Source organism: Merops nubicus, unplaced genomic scaffold (genome assembly GCF_000691845.1).
Source record: "Merops nubicus isolate BGI_N331 unplaced genomic scaffold, ASM69184v1 scaffold15071, whole genome shotgun sequence".
Lineage (NCBI taxonomy): Eukaryota > Metazoa > Chordata > Aves > Coraciiformes > Meropidae > Merops > Merops nubicus.
This window is the reverse complement of record NW_008587704.1, coordinates 7,195-26,867: the sequence shown is the minus strand read 5'-3', so window position 1 is coordinate 26,867 and position 19,673 is coordinate 7,195. Positions and strand designations below refer to the sequence as shown.

The 19,673-nt window shown below is 35.0% G+C and overlaps 1 protein-coding gene across 5 annotated transcripts in view; it reads left to right on the top strand.

Moving 5' to 3' along the window:
- Nucleotides 1-18,411, top strand: part of PPP3CB (protein phosphatase 3, catalytic subunit, beta isozyme) — a 30,695-nt gene extending 12,284 nt beyond the window's left edge. The window contains exons 8-13 of one of the 5 annotated variants that reach the window (XM_008949027.1): nt 1,477-1,602; nt 3,818-3,895; nt 8,433-8,514; nt 9,376-9,473; nt 14,982-15,011; nt 16,688-18,411. In XM_008949027.1, coding sequence (XP_008947275.1) covers nt 1,477-1,602; nt 3,818-3,895; nt 8,433-8,514; nt 9,376-9,473; nt 14,982-15,011; nt 16,688-16,866 — 593 coding nt within the window. In that variant the 3' untranslated portion in view covers nt 16,867-18,411. Of the gene's footprint in view, nt 1-1,476; nt 1,603-3,817; nt 3,896-8,429; nt 8,515-9,375; nt 9,474-14,981; nt 15,012-16,687 lie in introns of all 5 variants that reach the window. The other 4 variants (XM_008949026.1, XM_008949028.1, XM_008949029.1 and 1 more) reach the window with 4 other exon arrangements.
- Nucleotides 18,412-19,673: the final 1,262 nt, after the last annotated feature.

The following is a 19,673-nucleotide window of genomic DNA, read 5'->3' as shown; positions in this document are numbered from 1 at the left end:
GAACTTGTTATTTATAACTGTGTAGTAACTAGTAAAACATTTTTATTTCATTAAGTCATCTAATATCAGTAATTTTTTGCCAGGTGAGAAATTCAAAGGCAAAAAAAATTCCATTAGTAAAAGTTATATTATGTAGAAGAGCATGTGATGTAAGTGGTGATCTCTTTTAAGAGTACCTTGAAGCATGAGTGTGGGCAAACATTTTGTTTGCAAAAGTGTTTGCTATTTAGTACTTAGGAATGTATCACCTCGTATTTTCCAGTCAGGGAAGGCTTTCCTGTGCTATGAGTTTTGAATTCTCTGGTTGTCTTTTGTTTGTGAGCTAAGTAAGGAAAGGAGGAAGCACTGATCAGCAGCCTAAGGTAGTTTGTGTTGTGTATCACTGCTTGTGAGAGCCTAGTTGTGATGCTTCAGGGCCAGAAAGAGCAAGTACTAGAATACTGATCTAAATACTGATCACCATTGGAAATGTCATTAGTGGGGTGTAAAACAGAAGGAATCAATTTTTGTCCATCTGCTGCACAGGAGAAGCACACAAGCATGGAGATTTCTCTGTAATTCTGACTTTAAAGACCTTTGCTGTAAATTAATATTATTCATAGATGAGAACAAAGTTCATCAACAGAAATAATTAAAAATAAAGCCTGCCAAAATTCAAGTATGATGTTAATGTGGTATTTCAAGTATGTGACGAATGAATGCTCTCCAAACGGTCAAATAGTTTTTCTTTGAAACCAGGGCCTCTTCTCTATGAAATATATTGCATTTTCTCCCATACACCTACAAAGAACCACCCCCCAACCCATACCACTTACTTAGGGTGATTAATTGCATAGAGGAAAAGATGAGATGTTGTTACTTGCACTGATTGTAAAGAAAAGGAGAAATAAAAATAGCTTCAACTGGGGTTTTTTTTTTGCCATCTCTGGATATTATGTTTTAAGAATCCTTTTTCACATCAGCCATTCCCAGTATAATGCAAGAGTAAGTATGGGAAAACACAGTCAACACTTAGTTAGCTGTAAAATACTTCTGTGTTTCTGTTTTGTTTCTCTGTGCTTCCTCTTCTCCCTGATCTTATACATTTCTATGGCTTTACTTCAGGATTACAATGTGGAAAGACACATATGAAGAATAAAACCTGAATCTAGATATACTGCTGTTCTGAATTAGAATTTTCTTCAAGTTGCTGAAATAATACCTTTTCAGGACCTTTTAAAATCTTTGTTCATTATAGACCTGTAACAAACAGAACTGTATTGACATGTAACAGTACCTTCAACTGCAAAATGAGCAGTAAAAATCTTAAGTTCTCCATTAGAAGTCTGTCTTGTAAATACTGTGAAAGAAAGAGAATGGAGTGTCTTTGAGGTTATTTTCTTTATATAAAGAGCACTAAAACAAACCTGTGACTTGAAATTTGTGGCACTCACGAATTTTAAATGTTATTTTCAAAATGTCTGAATTTTCTTGTAGCTGCTGTATTAAAATATGAAAACAATGTGATGAATATTCGTCAGTTCAATTGTTCTCCTCATCCTTACTGGCTACCAAATTTTATGGACGTTTTCACATGGTCTTTGCCATTTGTTGGAGAAAAAGGTAGGAAGTAATTACACATCAATGAATTAATATCTTTCCTATTTCTCCCAGACTGATGTTGGAAATAATATTTCTTAATTAGTAAAAAAGAAAAAATTTTTAGCAATGAGAGATTAGTTGCATCATTTTTGTGAAACTGAGTATCTGTTGGGTAGAAGATTTGGTGAAGTTGTTAATCTGAGGTTTTTTTGGGGTGTGAAAACACCATTTCTGAGATAGCCTTGAATACAGTTATTTTGTTGTTGTTTTCTTCACCTGTTTCAGTCAAGGTAGTTAAAACTGCATCTAATAAAGCAGAGGTGTTAACAGAAATCATAATTTTCATTGAGAGTGTGTACCTGCATTGTTAAGTAGCACCTTTGAACTGCATTTAAGTCAATATGAAAATTGTTTATATTTTACAAAATGCTAGGTAATATATGTCACTAATCTTGTATAGATATAGGTATAAACTATGTTGAGATGTCCACACAAAATGTTAACTTTTCTATGTAGTTATAAGTGATTGACCTTCATTAAAGATATCTTTTTGAGTTATAATTTTTCTTTTAAAAAAGATAATTTAGCACATATCCTCTTTTTTTTTTTTTTTTTTCCCCTCCAGAGTTGATAACTCTGAATCTAGGACAGTGGGGCTCCGAGTAGTCTACAGTTAAAAAGCAATGAGGTTAGAGCAAACAGACCCAAAGCAATTTGGGTCTGTTTAAAATCCTTCCCTGCCAGGAACTGATAAAAGAGATCTGGAAAGCTCTTTAAATTTGTTTGTGAAGTATTCTTGAGATTATATACTTACAGTCACATAAAACTAGGATGCTAAATTTGTTTATATTGTCTTTAGTGAGCAGTTAAATGTGATGAATTTGGACCTTTTTTGGGGGGGTTAACCCAACACAGCATTTAAAAATAATTTTTAAATTGAGGCACCTGACAGTTGGAAGATTTTTCTTTATATCTATTTTACCTGCTGATTCAGTAGATTAGATTTTCAACAGCAAAAGGTTAATACTGTTTATTTCACTTTTGTTATGATGCTGGTAATGAGACATCTGAGTACTGTTCAGTAAGCTGCTCAATGACCCACGGTGTAGACTGCTTAACTATAATTGTATCCCTTGTAGCTTGTCTTGCCTTTGGACAATATATGCTTACACCTTTGATGAAGGATACAGTGTCAATGTTGTCTGGTCTGCACTGAACAGATCAAAAGCAGAATAATTGCTTGTTTGGTGGTTTGTTTTTTTTTCTGCTTACACCTTTGATGAAGGATACAGTGTCAATGTTGTCTGGTCTGCACTGAACAGATCAAAAGCTTGTTTGGTGGTTTGGTTTTTTTTCATTGAAGTAGAGAGTAACTCTTTGCTAAGAATGGAGAAGCACAGGAGATAATGCAGGGACTGTACGAATTAGTAATGAATAAATATAGACAGCAGTATAAGGTGTCCCTGCCCATGGCAGGGGGCTTGAAACTACATGATCTCCAGGTCTCTTCCAACCCAAACCATTCTATGAGGGTGAATATACAGCATTTTTAACCTTCTGACTGAACTTCTGGAATAGGTTTCTGAAGACTTTAGGGGGAGGAGAAGTTTGGCTGTTTTAAAAAAGAGTCTGATGTGCATGGGAAAGACTGGCAGAACAGGAGATTCCTGGAGAAAGGAAATACAAGCTTTTTGAGATGAGTTTGTGTATCCACTATGTAGATATTCTTAAGGGGAGTTTGAAATGACATGTAGTTTGTATGATACTTATATCGTAATATTTTTGTGCTTCAGTGCTTCTGCTACATGCCTGAAGGTGCCAGGGATGGAATAGCTCTCTCATTTTAAGCCTAAATTTGAGTAGTTAAAATGTTTTCATATGTACATAAATTTTGCATAAGATCTGGTTCAAATACTTGTCCTAATGTAAAAATGCTAATACACAAACAGAGAATTCTTATCTAAAAGAACTCCTTGTAAGATAGGAGAGAAAGCTCAACTGTGTTCTTTGGTTGTTAGATGGTATCATTTTTAGCTGCTTATTTTTCTGAGCCTTTTAAATTCTGTGACAGTGCACATCAAGAAAAACACATGTTTTTGAAACCAGACTACTGGGTAATCGCTGTGATCTGGGAAGTTCATTCACTGTAGTTGCTGGTGACTAGTTACATCTTATGTACATGGGAATATTTAGAATTCTACAGGGAATTAATTAAGATTTACTTTTTCTTATACAGTAACAGAAATGTTGGTGAACGTTCTGAGCATTTGCTCTGATGATGAACTAATGACAGAGGGAGAAGATCAATTTGACGGTAGGGGTTACTTGAGGATATATAAATATTTTTAATGGTTAATAACTTGGAAAACAGTAGTTAACTTAACCAGTGTAACATTACCTGAAATTTGAAGAAAATTGCATTCAAATTTTTCTTTATATAATGACACTTTAAGGGAGGGGGAGGGGGGAGGAGAAGGGAATTGCATTTTTGCGTTTGTGATCAAGAAGCAGTAACACTCTCCTGTCAAATATGCATAACAGATTTCTATTTAAAACTTCAATTTTTTGTGGAAAATGATTAAAATTTCTTGGTGCTTCAAATTTGAAACATACTAAACTTTGCTAATATTTAGAATTTATTGTAAAGTCTTAAATTTCTTAATAATTGCACTTCAGTAAAGGGTTGGTGTAGGTGAAAGATGAATTTATGGCTAAGTATTATACATAAAGTATGAAAAACAAGTTTAAGTCTTGATGTTTGAGTTTAGGGATAAAATTAAAGGAGAACTTGTATATGTACATTGTATAATATGTATTTATGCAATGAATTATAGCATCTGTCTTTTAAACTGTGATATAGTAGATTGTTAAGGAAATGTTTGTAGCAGGATGCTTAAGAAGCAACATTAACATGAAGACCTAGCATCTGGGTGTTTTGTTTTGTTGGGTTTGGTTGTGTGTTTTTTCACAGTAGTGTTTAATGTCACACCTAAAAGTTTCTTAGACTCGCTTCATTTTATCCAATAACAGAACGGATTTGATGGATTTTTTTGATGATGGGGGAGGAGGAAGGACAGTTTCAGCAGTATTTTAGGAACACTAAAGAATCATTTATAAAGATACTAGAGACATGACCTCATTGGTAATGTTTGGCAACTACTGTATTCATATTCAGTAGCAGAATAATGTTGTGCTAAGCAGCCGTGTGGTTTAGAATGGAATGCGCTGGTTATGACCCACTTGAACTTCACTGCCATTTAGATTGTTGCCAGAAAGGTGAAAAATTAGAAATAGTCTCAAATGTGATCCTGCAAACAGTTACTTTGTTTTTCATTCAAGTACTCCTGCTAAATTTGGCACAAAGCAATTACACCAAAAATTTGCAGAGTGAGTTTACATGGTATTCTGAGGTGTTGGCCTTTATGTTGTCCAGCATAAGTGCAGTCATTAGTTGATTGCATATGCCCTGTATTTAGAACATAGCTGCAGTTTCCTAATTTGAATTATTTTATTCTTCTATCTCCTTTAACAATTTCTTTGCTTGATGCATCTCTTAATGCCACCTAGGTACTGTCTACGCTTTATCTTTCTATGTGAATGTTTTGGGTTTTTTTTCAGATGTTGATGTTCAAGCTTTCACTTGTTTATCGTCAAATTTTAAAATAAGCTCAACAATTCCACTTCTTGTCTGATGAATGCATTTTCAAGTGTTGCAATTTTTTCCATTTTATTTTTTCACATTTCTTCTCCATTCCTTCTTTATTACCACTGCCAGGTTAAATATCTTTATTTTATTTGTCTTACTCACCTTTTTCTCCATCATTCACTTCCTTTTTTTCTGGACTCTCCATCTGAAGAGCGACTCATATATGGCAGTAAAAAAGGTACAGACCAGACAGAGTAGGACTGTTTTGAAATATGACTTTACAGAAACAGGCAGTATTAAGTATTGATGCAGAAAATACCTTTCTGTTGAGAGACACATGTAACATTTTATTATTATTACCCATTCCAATGGGATATTTATAAAAGCTTGTGTATTCTATTATCAGAAGTCATATTCCAAGACATCTGTCTTTCTGTGCATGAATTTTTTTTTCCTCCTTTCTTCCATTCCTTTTTTTTGTAGAATTTCATTCTTTAACCTATTTCTAAAATTTTGTCTTTGGTCCTGCATGTGTAGGGAGCGTTCAGTTGTCTGTCTTGCTCTTTAATACTTTTATTGTGAATTTTTTTTAAGGGTGTGCATGGAACGTGTTTATACTATCTTCCAAAACCTGGTTTGTATAGTACTTTGGATTTCCTTCAACTAAGATATCAGAAAAGTACTTCTTGTTGTATGTGAAGTTTTGAAGATGGCTAGATTAAAAAAAATTTAAAAAGAAGCCTACTAACATAAATTCATGGTCTATCATCTCATTTTTTTGAAAGCCCAGGGTAGAAGATTTCTTCTGACCCTTACTTGCCTAATAATCAGTTTGTTTTCCATAAAATTCGTCACTTCTGGAGAATATTTCTAATACTTTGGAATGCATTAGATTTTAGAATTTTTCCAAAGGGTATTTGAACTCTTTGGGGCATAATAGTATGAATGTTTCAGAATTTTTCTTCTGCAGGCATTGGAAATGGGGAATGGGAGAGTTCTTTCTCATATTTCCACTAATTTAGGGTGTCATCAAGACAATTTTTCTGTAAGCAGATGCCACTTTACTGTCTTCTCTGAACTAGGGAGGATTCAGTGGCCACATTAGTGCCGTGGTGCAGCCTGGAGTAATACATTTGTCCTTTTGGCTTGGCTGTGTTGCTCCTGGAGGGCTGAGGCAATGAAAGATAATGTTAAAAACTGAAACCAAACCAAGAATCCCATAACCAAATAAATACCAAAACTACCCCTAACCAGCCTTTCTCTTTTTCAGGCACAGGGACCTTCTGGAGTTAGATACAGGCACTAGCACTTCCTGAAATCTTTTCAGCCTGAATTTTACAGCTCTGCATCATTGTAGCCCTCAAATAGGTGTAGGTAGGAGGAAGATTGAGGAACCTGTAGGTAAAAGTTCATGGTCTCTTATTTAGCCCTAGCCTTTTCAAAAACTCTGAAAGAGTTACCTTCCCATTCCAGATCCTCAGGCTGTTATTTAATAGTGTTCAAAGGAGGTACCTTCTGGAAAATTCAGTAAAAAACTAATGTTTCAGCCTGTTCTTTTCAAAGTGTTTTGTGTTTTCTTTTTTGTTCCTGAGCCTTCCATGTTGTTATGTTGGCTTTTTTTGTGCACGTGTGTCTGTATTTCCTTAAAGTTGTTCCTTCATCTAAAAAAGCTTTACTCAATAGTTCCCAGCTTTTCCATTTTGTTTATGTGGATTGGCAGATACTTGTCATACCCTGAGATTCTTTCCCTGTGTTCATGCAAAGATTGTCTCTTGTTCCCTTTTTGTCTTTGTCACTACTATACATTTGCCTTCTTATGTGATTCTCTTCTTGTTTGCCCCTGTGTGACTTAGTTTTGTGTTTGATTCGGTTGGGTGTTGAGGGTAGGGAGCCTACCCACTCCTGTGCAAGAGAAGGGCTCATGTTCCTTGCAGCTGTGGTCCAAGGAGGGTGATTCTGTTATGCTAGAGTGCACGTATTCTCCTGCAGAAGCTAAAGATGAGTGAGCAGGGATGGAAAAAGGCTTCTTCCACAACTGCTTTTTTTGAATACGAGTAGATAAATTTGTGGATACACAGTTTTCCTCTGCACACTTCTGTAATTCTCTCTTCTGCAATCTTGTAAATTAGTTTGGCAACTTTATAGTGAGTACCTTTCTCCCAGGGTTGAAGATAAATGGTATATGGAGGTTCTGGAATACCTAACAGAGCTGTTGGAATTAGTTCACTTTTGATCCCCTGGGGCTGAATTCAAAGTATGACTGAATAACTCTTACCTTGACGTGTACTCTCCTTCCCCAATGGCTAAGGAGAAGTAAATGCTTTAGTTCTGCAGACTCCTCATCTGCCTTTACTGTTTTAGTGGAATTGAGGAGTCAGCAAAAGCAAAGGAGGATGAGAGGAAGGATGACTTTTTTTATATTGAAACAAACCAACAATACCTATTGTTGAAGAGAGGAGCTTCCATTTCTAGAATGTCAAAGCAAGCAAAGGTGGCTTTCCTTCCCACCTTTAAACTTCCTTTCAGGGTTTTGTTTTCACTTTCATCTGTCACAAATGGTGTCTGCTCTGTGGAATATGCAGTACTCCAGATCTTTGGTTATTAGTAACTTCTGCAAATGATGCAAACATGAGACAATACAGAACATAGACTTAGATGTTGGGTGAGGTAACACTGTGATTCTTTGGGCATTTTATTTTGTGGGTTTTTTTTGGGGGGTGGGTGAGGGTGTTTTGGGGAGCTGATGTAAAAACAAGCCAATAAACTACTGTTTTCTCTTGGACAGCTGTTTAACAATTAGCAACAAGTCTTTATTTTTTTGTGACTTTAATATCTCTTTGGGTTCTATATTGGGCTGCGTGCCTACATCTTGGTATACACAGATGTCAGTGAAGAATTTTGAGTGTAAAAGCTCAGGCAAATGAGTTATGATAATTACCACACTGTAGAGGTGGTAATTTAGATGCTTGCTAGCTTTAGGAAATCATAGGAACGTCCTAAACTTTTTTGTGGACACAGAGGTGATGGTGGTTTTGATGGCATTGGGAAGCCATAATTGTGTAACTTGGTGCTCTTAAGTGTTTGGGTACTGGTCTCCTGTGAAAAGTACCAAACTAAACAGTTGTGTTGAATTCGATGTACTTTACAATGGTGACCCCATAAAGACTCATGAGCTTGAGATTCTCTCTTATTCCATTGAAAGTAGGTACAGCTGCCGCACGGAAAGAAATAATCAGAAACAAAATTCGTGCCATTGGCAAGATGGCGAGAGTCTTCTCTGTTCTCAGGTACTTGCATGACTTCTGCCTTCCTAAAAACCCTCTTCAGTACATGAGGAAAACATCTCTCTTGCAGCATAATGGATGCCAGGCATGTTTCAGGGTGCTCATTGCACATCCGAATCTTGTCTGGCATATTGATGCACGTCCTTGATGTTGGTAATTTTGGTTAAAGAATATTTTAAAGTTATTTTGGAGACATGTTTCAGGAAATTGGAGAACACGATCTTTAGTTTACAAGTTGTTTGTCCAGGTGTTAAGTGTTGGAGAGACAGTACCAAAATAGAAAGATTGAAATCAAGAGTATAATGGAGGAACTCAGGACTGGCTTGGAAAACTTCTGGCATACCAGAAAGTTGACTGGTTTTGTGGGGTTTTTTTTCAGCTTTTAAAAAATACCATTTTCTTGTACCTGTCTGGATCTAGAGATTTCGTGATTACATTTACACAAAATAATATAGTTTCCCACAGACCATAACTGTTCAAATGGGGTTTGTTTTTTAAAGTTGGTATTTCCTGAAGCATAGACACTTTGAACAAAATTACAGGTTGTTTGGTGGCAGTGAGATATCTTCAGTATTGTATGAGGCATTCAGTGCTAATTTCAAAGCTAATGAGCCTGCATATGAATAACTGCTCAGAATTTGTTTCAGAAGCACTCAGTGGCAGAGTGCAACTCTTAGGCAGAGGAAAGACGGGTCTGGGATAGAAATATTTTTCCCCTTTCTAGTTGTTTTGAATTTGAATGTACATTCAGTCTTGACATGCATAAAGCACAGCAAAAGCAGACTCTTCCCATCCCTGACTTTACCTTAATACGTTTTCATGAGTGAATATTTAAGGTTTTGTTGTTGTTTTTTCTCACACCAGGGAGGAGAGTGAAAGTGTGCTGACACTCAAGGGTTTGACTCCCACTGGAATGTTACCTAGTGGAGTGTTGGCTGGAGGACGACAGACCCTGCAAAGTGGTAATGATGTTATGCAACTTGCTGTGCCTCAGATGGACTGGGGCACATCTCACTCTTTTGCTAACACTACACATAATGCATGCAGGGAATTTCTTATGCTTTTCAGTTCTTGTCTTAGCGGCTGATACAAGCACAGTGTTACGTGTTAATCAGGCAATGTGGAATGGATACTTGACCAGGGTATAAAACTAAAAGCATGTCAGTTCAGCAGTGTCAGGCCATGTTTTTCAGACTTCGAGCTTCCTTAGTTTACAATTTTTCAGGTGGCACAGATGCCTGAAGTGGGGTGACGTTACGGATCTGGTGTTGAGGCATCGATCATTACAGATACAAAAATGGCAATATAGTTTTGCATCATTACTTGTCTGCTTTCCATTAAAATGGTTTTATTATAGATGTGTTAGTATTTTCATTGACAATGTCAAATGCTTGTTGATATTAATATTAACAAACAGCTACAGGCTGCAGAGTTCTGTGTTACACTCCATTGATAGATTGAAATGTGCTATGTTTTGTACCCTGGTAATTAATGCCAAAGTTTGTTCTCTATGTTGTTTGTCAAATGTTCTATGTATAATTGACCTCCCTGAATTGTCCTTGTAACATGCTGTTTCCTTCCTCTGCAGATGTAGCTGCTTTCTTAGATCTGTCTGTCTCTCTCTAGGTATAGATGTATGTCTGTATAAGTGTTAAAATTAAAGCACTATTCCCAGACGCTTGTCTGTCTCTTGATGTAGAAGCAATGTTGTAGCACCTTGTTTTTGAGGTTTGCTGCATTTGCTGCTGCACATTGTCTGTGCTTTTTGAACAATAATGTACTTGAAAAATATTCAGTAATTGTTATAAAATCAGTTGAGAATAAAGGGATTGAATTTAAAACTTGTAAATAAATAAAAAAAAGGGTGTTATTAAGTGTGCATATATTTTTTTGCATGAAAATAAAAAGAACTCTATACAAAATATACCTGTAATCTGGCTCATTGAATATTTTGTAAAAGGCTTTTCTTTTTTTTTTTTTTTTTTTTAGTTTGTTGAATCATTGGATCATATTTTTCATAAGGCCCTTAAATTATTAACTAGGTTTAGGGTGACTGCTATGGGATTGTCCCGAATTTGTTAAAAGAGTGAAGTCCAGGTTTCTGTTCACAATGGTGGATAACTAAAATAGACCAGTCTGAAACCAGACTTCATATCAGCAGCACTCTTAACATTAACTCTTCACAGACTTTTTATTTGCCATCTTCAGGCTTTACTAGAAAGTACAGAAGTGTTGTATGGAACCACTGAATTGTGGAGCTATTGAAAGATTATGGTATATGAATACAATTTTTTACACCATCTATCTTCCAAGAGTAGCTGCTTTTCTCATTTAGTGATTTAGGCTGTTTATTTGAATTTTAAAAAAAAATACAATATAGTTTTTTTTAAGGGCTTTTGCTACATTCTCTATTAAACTGTCAAAGCTGTTTTTTAATAGCTTTGAAACATGAATGTGACATTTTAAGTCATTTTTCAGTGGACATATAGTGTCTACAATTAAGTATATATGTCCAGTGTATGTATGTGATTGTTTTGTGAATGTCTATAACAAGAAATGGTGTATGTTTCGTAATCCATCCAACTATTCCAAAAGCATATGTTCTAGTTTAAATTTTCATTGTTTAATAAGATACTTTATTATGCTTAAAAAAATGAGTCTGCATTCCTCTCACTCATTTAACGAATTCTTCTTCATGTTGCATTACAAATATCAGAGAGGATCAAACTGACTAGAAAATTTTTTTAACATAAAACGTATGACTTTCTTCCATTACTGGAAATATGGGACATTTGGAAAGTATGCAGAATGCATTTTGGATTTTTGTGGGTGGTGTTTTTTTTTTTTTCTTGACTAGAACTTTTGATGGCAATATTCCTTGATGCACTACATTAATATCTCGTTTGTTTTAGTCATGCTGAGTGTTCAAAATAACTTGTGCCAATTGTTAGTTCTCCTTAAATTGCAGTTAACTTATTTTTACTGATAAGACTTCTATTTTTTCAGTTCTAAAAAATCGAAGTTTTCAAAATATTATGCTCAAAAAAAAAAGTAAACAAAAACTTCCCCTTCATTAATTGACACTTTCCTAACCCATCATAATATCAGTGAATTTGTATTCCTGGCAAAAATGTGGTCACCAATAGTATAGTAGGATTTCTTTCTACAAGCATTTAATTACATTTTGAAATCCATGTTGATCAGTATACTATCAATAATTTAAACTAGTCTAAATTTGAGAAAATAAAAGAACATCTTAAGTACAGAATTTTATTTATTTTTTTTTAAATTCACAAAACTGATTAGTCATGGGGTTTCCAGGTTTTAGTCTTACAAGGGCTCATTTTTCAATAACCCATTTTGAAAAGGTCTAGTTGTGCTGGTTGCTATTAAATCTATCAGAAGCTCTGAAAACTAAAGTTGGAGTGTATATTTACATTTCTATAGAGAGCTGGGCTGAAATATTTTTTTTATCAGGGCAATTATAGATGTATATAGACATATATTTTATTTAGTCACCATTTAAGCAATGCATAAGCAATTGTTGCCTCTTATATTTCGTCATGTCAGTAACATATTCTGTGCTGCATCTTGGCAATGGCCACTGCTGTCCAGGAGCTGAGCCACAGCTGCTCTCTCTTGGGAGGTACTGCCCATTTTCAGGGGGGAAGAGCTTGCTGGCATTGACATAATGCAGAGCAGGCCACCAAACACATTAACACAACTCATGGGCAAACTAGAGCAGGCCGAGGTGGAGTTCAAATGCTAACTAGGAAAGGGTTAAGCAAAGACAGGTCAGTTAAAAAAGATAATTTTTGAAAAAAGTACAAAACTATGTCCTATGAAAGAATTAAATATATGAATTTTTTTTTTTTTTTTTTTTTAAATCCAGAAATATAGGGATATGGTTTTGAAAAACAAATAATAGGTTATTTTTTGATAGCTTTAATGTACTAGGATAAAAACAGACTTTGGGAAATCATGGCCTTTGTTTCTACTTTTTGTTAACGTAGACTTATGGTTTTTATAATTTTTGTTGCTCACATTATAGTATCTGAAATAGTAAGGACCATATTAAGTATTGCTCTTCAAAGCAGCATTTCTTAATGACTTATTCTGTGAACTGAATCCAACAGAATTATTTTCCCAATTGAGTCAACATCTATTTAAAAAAAATCCAAACACCTAAAGCTATATTCAGCTGCATACTAAGCACAAGCCTAAATTAAAAATTTTAAGTACTTCCATGGAAATCAGTTGAACTAGCCAAATACTTCTTTCTGTCTTTCATTGCTGCCCTTGCTATTAGTCCAAGAGGCAGTAAGATAGTTTTTTTTTGTTTATATTGAAAGTTGGCAAGGATTTTCTATTAGATCTGTCCATTAAGTTAAAGGAAGGGGAGAGCTGGAAATGAAGATGGAAATGGCATTGAGAATTGTTGCTTAAAATTTGCTCTCAAGTTGAGAATTTCATGAGTAAAGACTTGAGGATTACCTGTTACATTAGTATGATGCAGTATTTATTTGAGTTTTATCAGGGTTTAAAAAGAATATAGTTTTAATTTAGGTGTACCTGCAAAATAGAATCTATTTTAGAATTATTTTCCAAATTGAGTGTTTTTTTTCAGGTGCTTGTGTTTTCCAGTCAGTTTGTTCTTTTTCTTAGCTGTGATGTATATTCCAAGATCTTTTTGGAATAATGGTATTACAAGTAGGATGAACTAGGAGTAAATTTGTATTTATGACCAAGCTACATAATTTACAGAGATAAATCAGCATTCATGATCTTTTCAGGAAAAGATTGAAAACAAAGACTTAACAGGTAACAGGAAATGGTGGAAAGAGGTGGCTTTTTACGTAGTTTTGTATTTGTGTAGCAAATTGATTACAGTATGAAAGTATGTATTTGGTGACTTTCTAAAATAATTCTTAACCTAATCACTTGTGCAATTTGAGAATGTTTCTTTCCCCTAACATAAACATCAATAGCTGTCCCTTCAAGTGGCTTTTTGATTTAGTTCTGAGGTTGCCCTTGTCTCAGTAAATCTAAGTGGTACCATGGGCTGTGCCGTGTCTAAAAAGTGAAGATGCTGCACTACCATGAAGTGTTCCACATTATTCTAGTAGCACTTAATACAAGTACCTGATGACTTTTTTTTTCTTTTTTTTTTTTTTTTTAGAGCATCTCAGTGGAAATTATAATTATATGCAACAGTGAGTTTAAGGCATAGTGTTGGCAACTGATACGTAACAACGTAATGTAGGCAATTGGAATGTGCCTGGGTTTTTTTGGTTGGGAATGAAGTGATAAACTTCATTCACTTTAAAGAATTCTGCTCTCCTGCTGTACTTTTGTACATACCTAGTTTCCCCAACATTTGCTTGAATACTCTGTTACAGTTGTTATTTTTAACAGTATGTATCAAGCACTACACAGCTTAGTTTACCACTATGTGTGGTATTCTGTGGTAGTATTTCTGAAATTATGGTAGTAGAGACACAGCAGATAGTAGGGGGGTTAAAAAGTTGTTAGGATGATGGAAACTTCACTACACTTTAGGTTGTAGTTACAAAGTGGTTACTTTAGCAAGTTTGCCCTAATAGGAAGTTATTTTGATTTTGTTATTCCAGTAACCTTATATAAAAGCTTTCACTTCTAGAGCTAAAGCAAGTGGGAAAGATCTTAGACCTAAGAAATTACAGCAGATGTCATAGTTTAATTTGAAAAACAGCTAGTAAGCTAGATTTTTTTTTCTTATTCACATTAATTGACTCACCAAAACTATGTTAAATCCAGACCTCTTCCTCCTGTACAACTTTTTTTGTTGATTGACCTAAATGATTTATGAGACTTTGTAAATATCACTTGCTGGATTATTCTTCTACGGTTTGAATTTTACAATTCAGTTCTGAGTTCCCCTTTTTAGCTTAAAATATGGTGAGAAATTGAATTACTAGGTAAACTTCAGGGAGCTAAACATAAAGAGAAAAATAATTTCTTAGAACACTGCTAGTGTTATTTTTATAGTGTCCTTCTTGGTAATTTAATGATGCTCACTAATTCATTTTAATGTTCTGAAACAGTAATCTCAAATAGATTTTTGGTAATTTTTATTAAAACCATACCACAACTTTAACACCTGTTGAAATTCTCTATTGTTGTCTTAAAAACAAAACAAAGCAAAATAACAACCCTCCCCCAAAAAATTTATAAAAATCTGCAGTTAATCACATCAGTTAATTAGTGTTGCTTTGATCTACTTTTAGTTGATAAATTGTTAGTTAAAATCTAGAAGTTTCACTTAAGCTTAAAAACAACCCCCTCAGACCCCTTAATTATAATTTTAACTAATTGTAATCCATTCTGGCGTAGCATACTATATTAAATTGATCATTGCCTTTTCTGCTATGCGATATTACACTCTTCATCTTTCTCATTCATTTTGCATGCATCTGCTCACTACTGTACAGCCACTGTAGAGGCAATTGAGGCTGAAAAAGGTATGATCAGAGTCTTTGCCATTGGCAGAGATCTGTGGTGTCTGGGAGGGAATTCAAAAGTACTTTGTGTGGGTGTGTTTTACTTTCAACTTGCACAAGCAGAGATGAATCAACTGCATTGATTCATCCCTTTTACATGTAACATTCATTTCTGGCTTTAGGATGATGATTATCTTTAATATTTTAGGGAAATTCTTGGGGTTTTTTTTTTAGTCCTTTTTGTTTTTTTTTACAAAATATGCAGTAGGCTTTTGTATAATAGCATGTTGTGATACGTGGTGTTGTCTTGAAGTCTTTAAAAATGGTAGTGTTTAGTGGGTTTTTTTTCTGCATTCAGCTGTAAGGTTTTGTTTGAATGTGGAGGGGGGGGGTTATATGTGGAAGGAGGGTTGTTTATGCATGACTTTTCTCATAAAATCTATTTTAATGGCTTTGAATATATTTTTTAAAAAACTTTCCATAACATCTGGTAGCGCAAGACATCTAAATGTAACTTTTTTTCTATAGATATTGAATATAATTTGTTGACTAGATTCATTTCCAGCCTGCTAATATGAGGCATATTAAATTTCATGGATTATGAGTGCTTCTGTGCTAAAACAAGTTGTGTACACGTCCTAGGTTAGTGGTATTGAGCAAAACGCCATCAAATTATTTGGTGTTCAGAGTATTCAACTGCATATTGTTGTCTTTTCAGAGAGACTTTAATTTCCTCTTGCTCAATATTCAATGAAGTGAATGACAAACAGTGTAGCAGTTGAGAGAGCTACTTTCGAGGTTTTTCAGATTTGGTCGTAAAGCACCAATTAATGACTGTATTCTTTGTTTTCTAATTAAGGAAGTCAGATCTCCAAAAATATAAACAGGTGCCATATTCTGTTCTCACACACACGTGCAAGAGGTCCCATTGTTGTGAGTGGAAAGCTATACTCAAATCTCCAGAGAATTATTTCATCCCAAAGACTTCAGTCTTATTATGTGGTCAACCATTTTCAGGTGTAAATTCAACTAGTGACCTCATTCATTAAAATAATCCATAGCAAGAGAATACCTATTTTCTGTACTTATTTTAAATACATTTGTATTTAAATGATACCATCGTTTAACCACAGTACTAACTCAGTGATTGTGGTTGTGTCCATTTCCATCATCCACGTGATGAGCACAGAACGTGAAGCACATCCTGCAGTTTTGCCTGCATGAAAACCGCAGGATCGGCCACCGATGCGTATGCAGGACATAAACCTGCTGTTACTTTTGTGACCCTTTGCTGCTTTGCCTCCACTGCACTTGCTGTGCCGCTTCGATCTTACTGACATTCCACCAAGGAGAAGGGGGATGTTGAGCTAAGCCTGATGCACTGGGCAGCAAAAGCAGTTGGTGTCGATAGCTGGCCACGCCAGGGACACGCAGAAGCAATCAAGTGGGCTTAAACCCCTTGATTCCCACTTGCAGAATATTTGCCATAATTTGTTCTTTTTGTTACCAACTGAAATCACGATTGCTGTTGAACATTTCAGAAAAGCAGGTTAGAGAAGCTTTTACTAATACAGATGCAGAGCCATAAGTTTCTTTGGCTGATTTCTTACCTGTTTTAGACATCGTTTGTTAGAAAGAAATATATGCTTTCAACTTACTTTTCCATTACTGACATATCAAATTTGCATTTTGTTAAGCAATACGAGGATTCTCTCCGCAACATAAAATCTGCAGTTTTGAAGAAGCAAAAGGTTTGGATAGGATCAATGAGAGAATGCCACCAAGAAAAGATGCTCTTCAGCAAGATGGTATTAATACTATAAACACAACAAATGCCAATGGAAACAATGGAACTGGCAACAACAATGCACAGTGACCACGTCAGCTTCTGGTTTACTCACTGATGTCTTGCCTGAGAATTCCTAGATTACTGCTTTTTTGATGTGACAACAGATGAAATAGCCAGGGGGATCGCTTGAAGTGACTACTTAATAAGGTGGAAAACCATCTGACTTGATCCCACTGAAGAAAAAACATCATGCTTTTGAGACAACAGCCCCTCTCTTGATGTGGTGACCCAACCTCCTGGGACCGTGCCTCACATATTCACACAGAGTCCATCACTGGCTGCTGAAGCTTCAGAAGAGATCTGGGAGAAGAATTGGGCTGTTATCACTAAAGCACATCTAGACTAGCATCTTATGCTTATCGTTGTCAGCACTTTTAAGTTTACAAATGGGATTTTTTTCTTTCAGTAGAGGTAGTTTGTTTTTGTTTTTTAAATCAGATTTTCAAATACAACCCTAAGAGCTAACTATTTATTAATGGACATTGGTTTCATGAAATGTCTTTAAAACAATAGATTAGAATGGTCTTAAAATATCTGAGGCTGCAAAAACTGTATTTTAAATAGACAGAAAAAATGCCAAAAAAAAAAAATCTCAGTTGGTCATTCTGTAAAACGCTGACCTCAGGTTTACTCCTTAGATGTTGCTAATTCTATATTGTATTCACTGTATTTTTTAGTTACAGCTTATCAGAAGATTTCTATGTAGGAATGTTTATTACTTGAACACAGATTTAAAAAAAAAAAATATTTAATTTAGAAACTTTTTTGCCCAGCTTTTTCAAGACTCTTCCCCACCTTGAATTTTAAAAAAATATTATATATACTAATTTTAAAAGTAAGAAAAAAATATGGAAGTGTTAATTTTAAGGTACTTTTAATTGAACTTTGTACATTGTTTAAGTACATTTTGATTCATATCAAGTCTGTAAAGCTTGGCATTGTATTTTGTGTATGCATGTTTTCATTTTGCAAATATTTAATATATAGACCTATGATGTACATCTATAGGTTACCTAGATGTTATGGGTACTTTTAGTTTATTGTGAGTATTACGGTTGCATAAATAGCTAATAACCACTGGGCTGAATAGCTGCAAGCTTTTAATTATTTTTAAATCTGTAAAGGAAGCTGAAACTGTATTGGACATACTTCTTGTTTAGGCAAAGCGGCACGTAAGCAATTGCTCTGTTCAACTGCTAAGGCATTAGTGAAAGTGTAAACTTGAGACTGCATGTATTTTGGTATCTACAGGACTGCTTGGTTAAAATAAAAATTGAAGCCCTGTGCTAATTTGTTCACAAATAATTGACTGTACTGATTGCCACTGTACTTTGTTATATATTTTGACATTTTGTTACATGTCCTTCTTGTCCCCTGGAACACAACTTGAAACTTATGTCACTAGAGTTCATCTCTCCTCCCACCCCCCACCCCCCTTTTTTTTTGTTTGTTTGCCATAAAGTACAATCTGTACATACCCCTAAGTTGGAAATTTTATGCATGTTCTGAACTATTCAAGTATTTTATAAACAGTAGCACACAATAAATTTTGTGCATGGGCTGCGGCTCCTATCATTGTGTATTGGTTTTATTTGGCACATGTAGGTCTAGTCTGACCTTGAAAATTGTTTGGAAATAGTCTTTGAAATTTAAGCTATTGAAAAAATAGCCTGAAAGTTCAGATTTATCTTGCAGGGTAATAGTTGAATGTAAATACTGTTTAATTTGAGTGTTGTGGTTTTTTTTTTAGTTCTCTCTCCTAAGTTAAATACCTAGGTATTTTCTGTCTGCTAAACTAGACATTCATTGCTGATTTGTACAAGCTTGTAAGAGCAGGATTAGTTGATTCTAGGACTGTTAAGTATTGCTACATTTTGTGCCTTGAACTAGACATTCAAGACTAGTGAAGCGTGTTGGTGCTGAATTTTGGGCAAAGGGGGGAACTGTTTGACAGTCAATACAGATACATGATTTAGTCTTTTGGGTGTATTCTTTTTAATGTAAGGACAAGCTGCTGAACAGGATAACAATTAAGATAAAATACAAAAATAGTAAGTAACACACTGCTGAATGGATTTCTAATGTTTGATTTTACTTTATTGCAGATGCATTCTAATGGGAATCGATTCTCAAAGTTTGAGTGCAGAAGATCAAGTTAAAAAATGGTATGTTTTTTTTAAGCACCCTCATACTTGCAAGCTGTGTGGTCTGCAGGTGATATCATATTAGAGCAGAACAAGCACATGTTGTTACCAAGCACAATGGAAATGTTACATGATGAACCTGATGATGGTACCTTCCTTCTTGTAAGTGCTACAGGGAAATTTCTCAACCTAACAAGATGATATTTTTCATGATTTGATATTCAGATCTTAGTTGTGGTTATGATTCTGACTAGCTAGAGTTACGTCTGTAGAGAAAACAGATTGTCTTTGAAAAGATCTTATTGTAATTGGAGAGAACCCCTTCCCATACTTGTATGGCAGTAAGTGCTGAGCTGCAATGATGCTTTCTTCCTTGAGGATTCCCTTGCAGTATCCATTGTCTGAAGTAGTTTTTGCCAGATATGAAGGCAGAGCTACAGTAGAAGAAAATATGTTGTCCAGTTGTTGACCTGATTTCTCAGGCTGCGTGTCTCCTGTTACCTTTTAAGCAAGTAGTCAGGTAACAGCATTATGTTTGTGGGTTTTCTTTGTTTCAAAAGTAGGTACTAATCTTTTGGTACTGTTTTTGAAAGGTGGAGTTCAGAGCTATCTCTAATTCTTATATTGTTGGGGAGAAGAAATTATATCCTCCCTCCTGGAAAACTGTAAGTAGTTTGCATTGCTCATTTT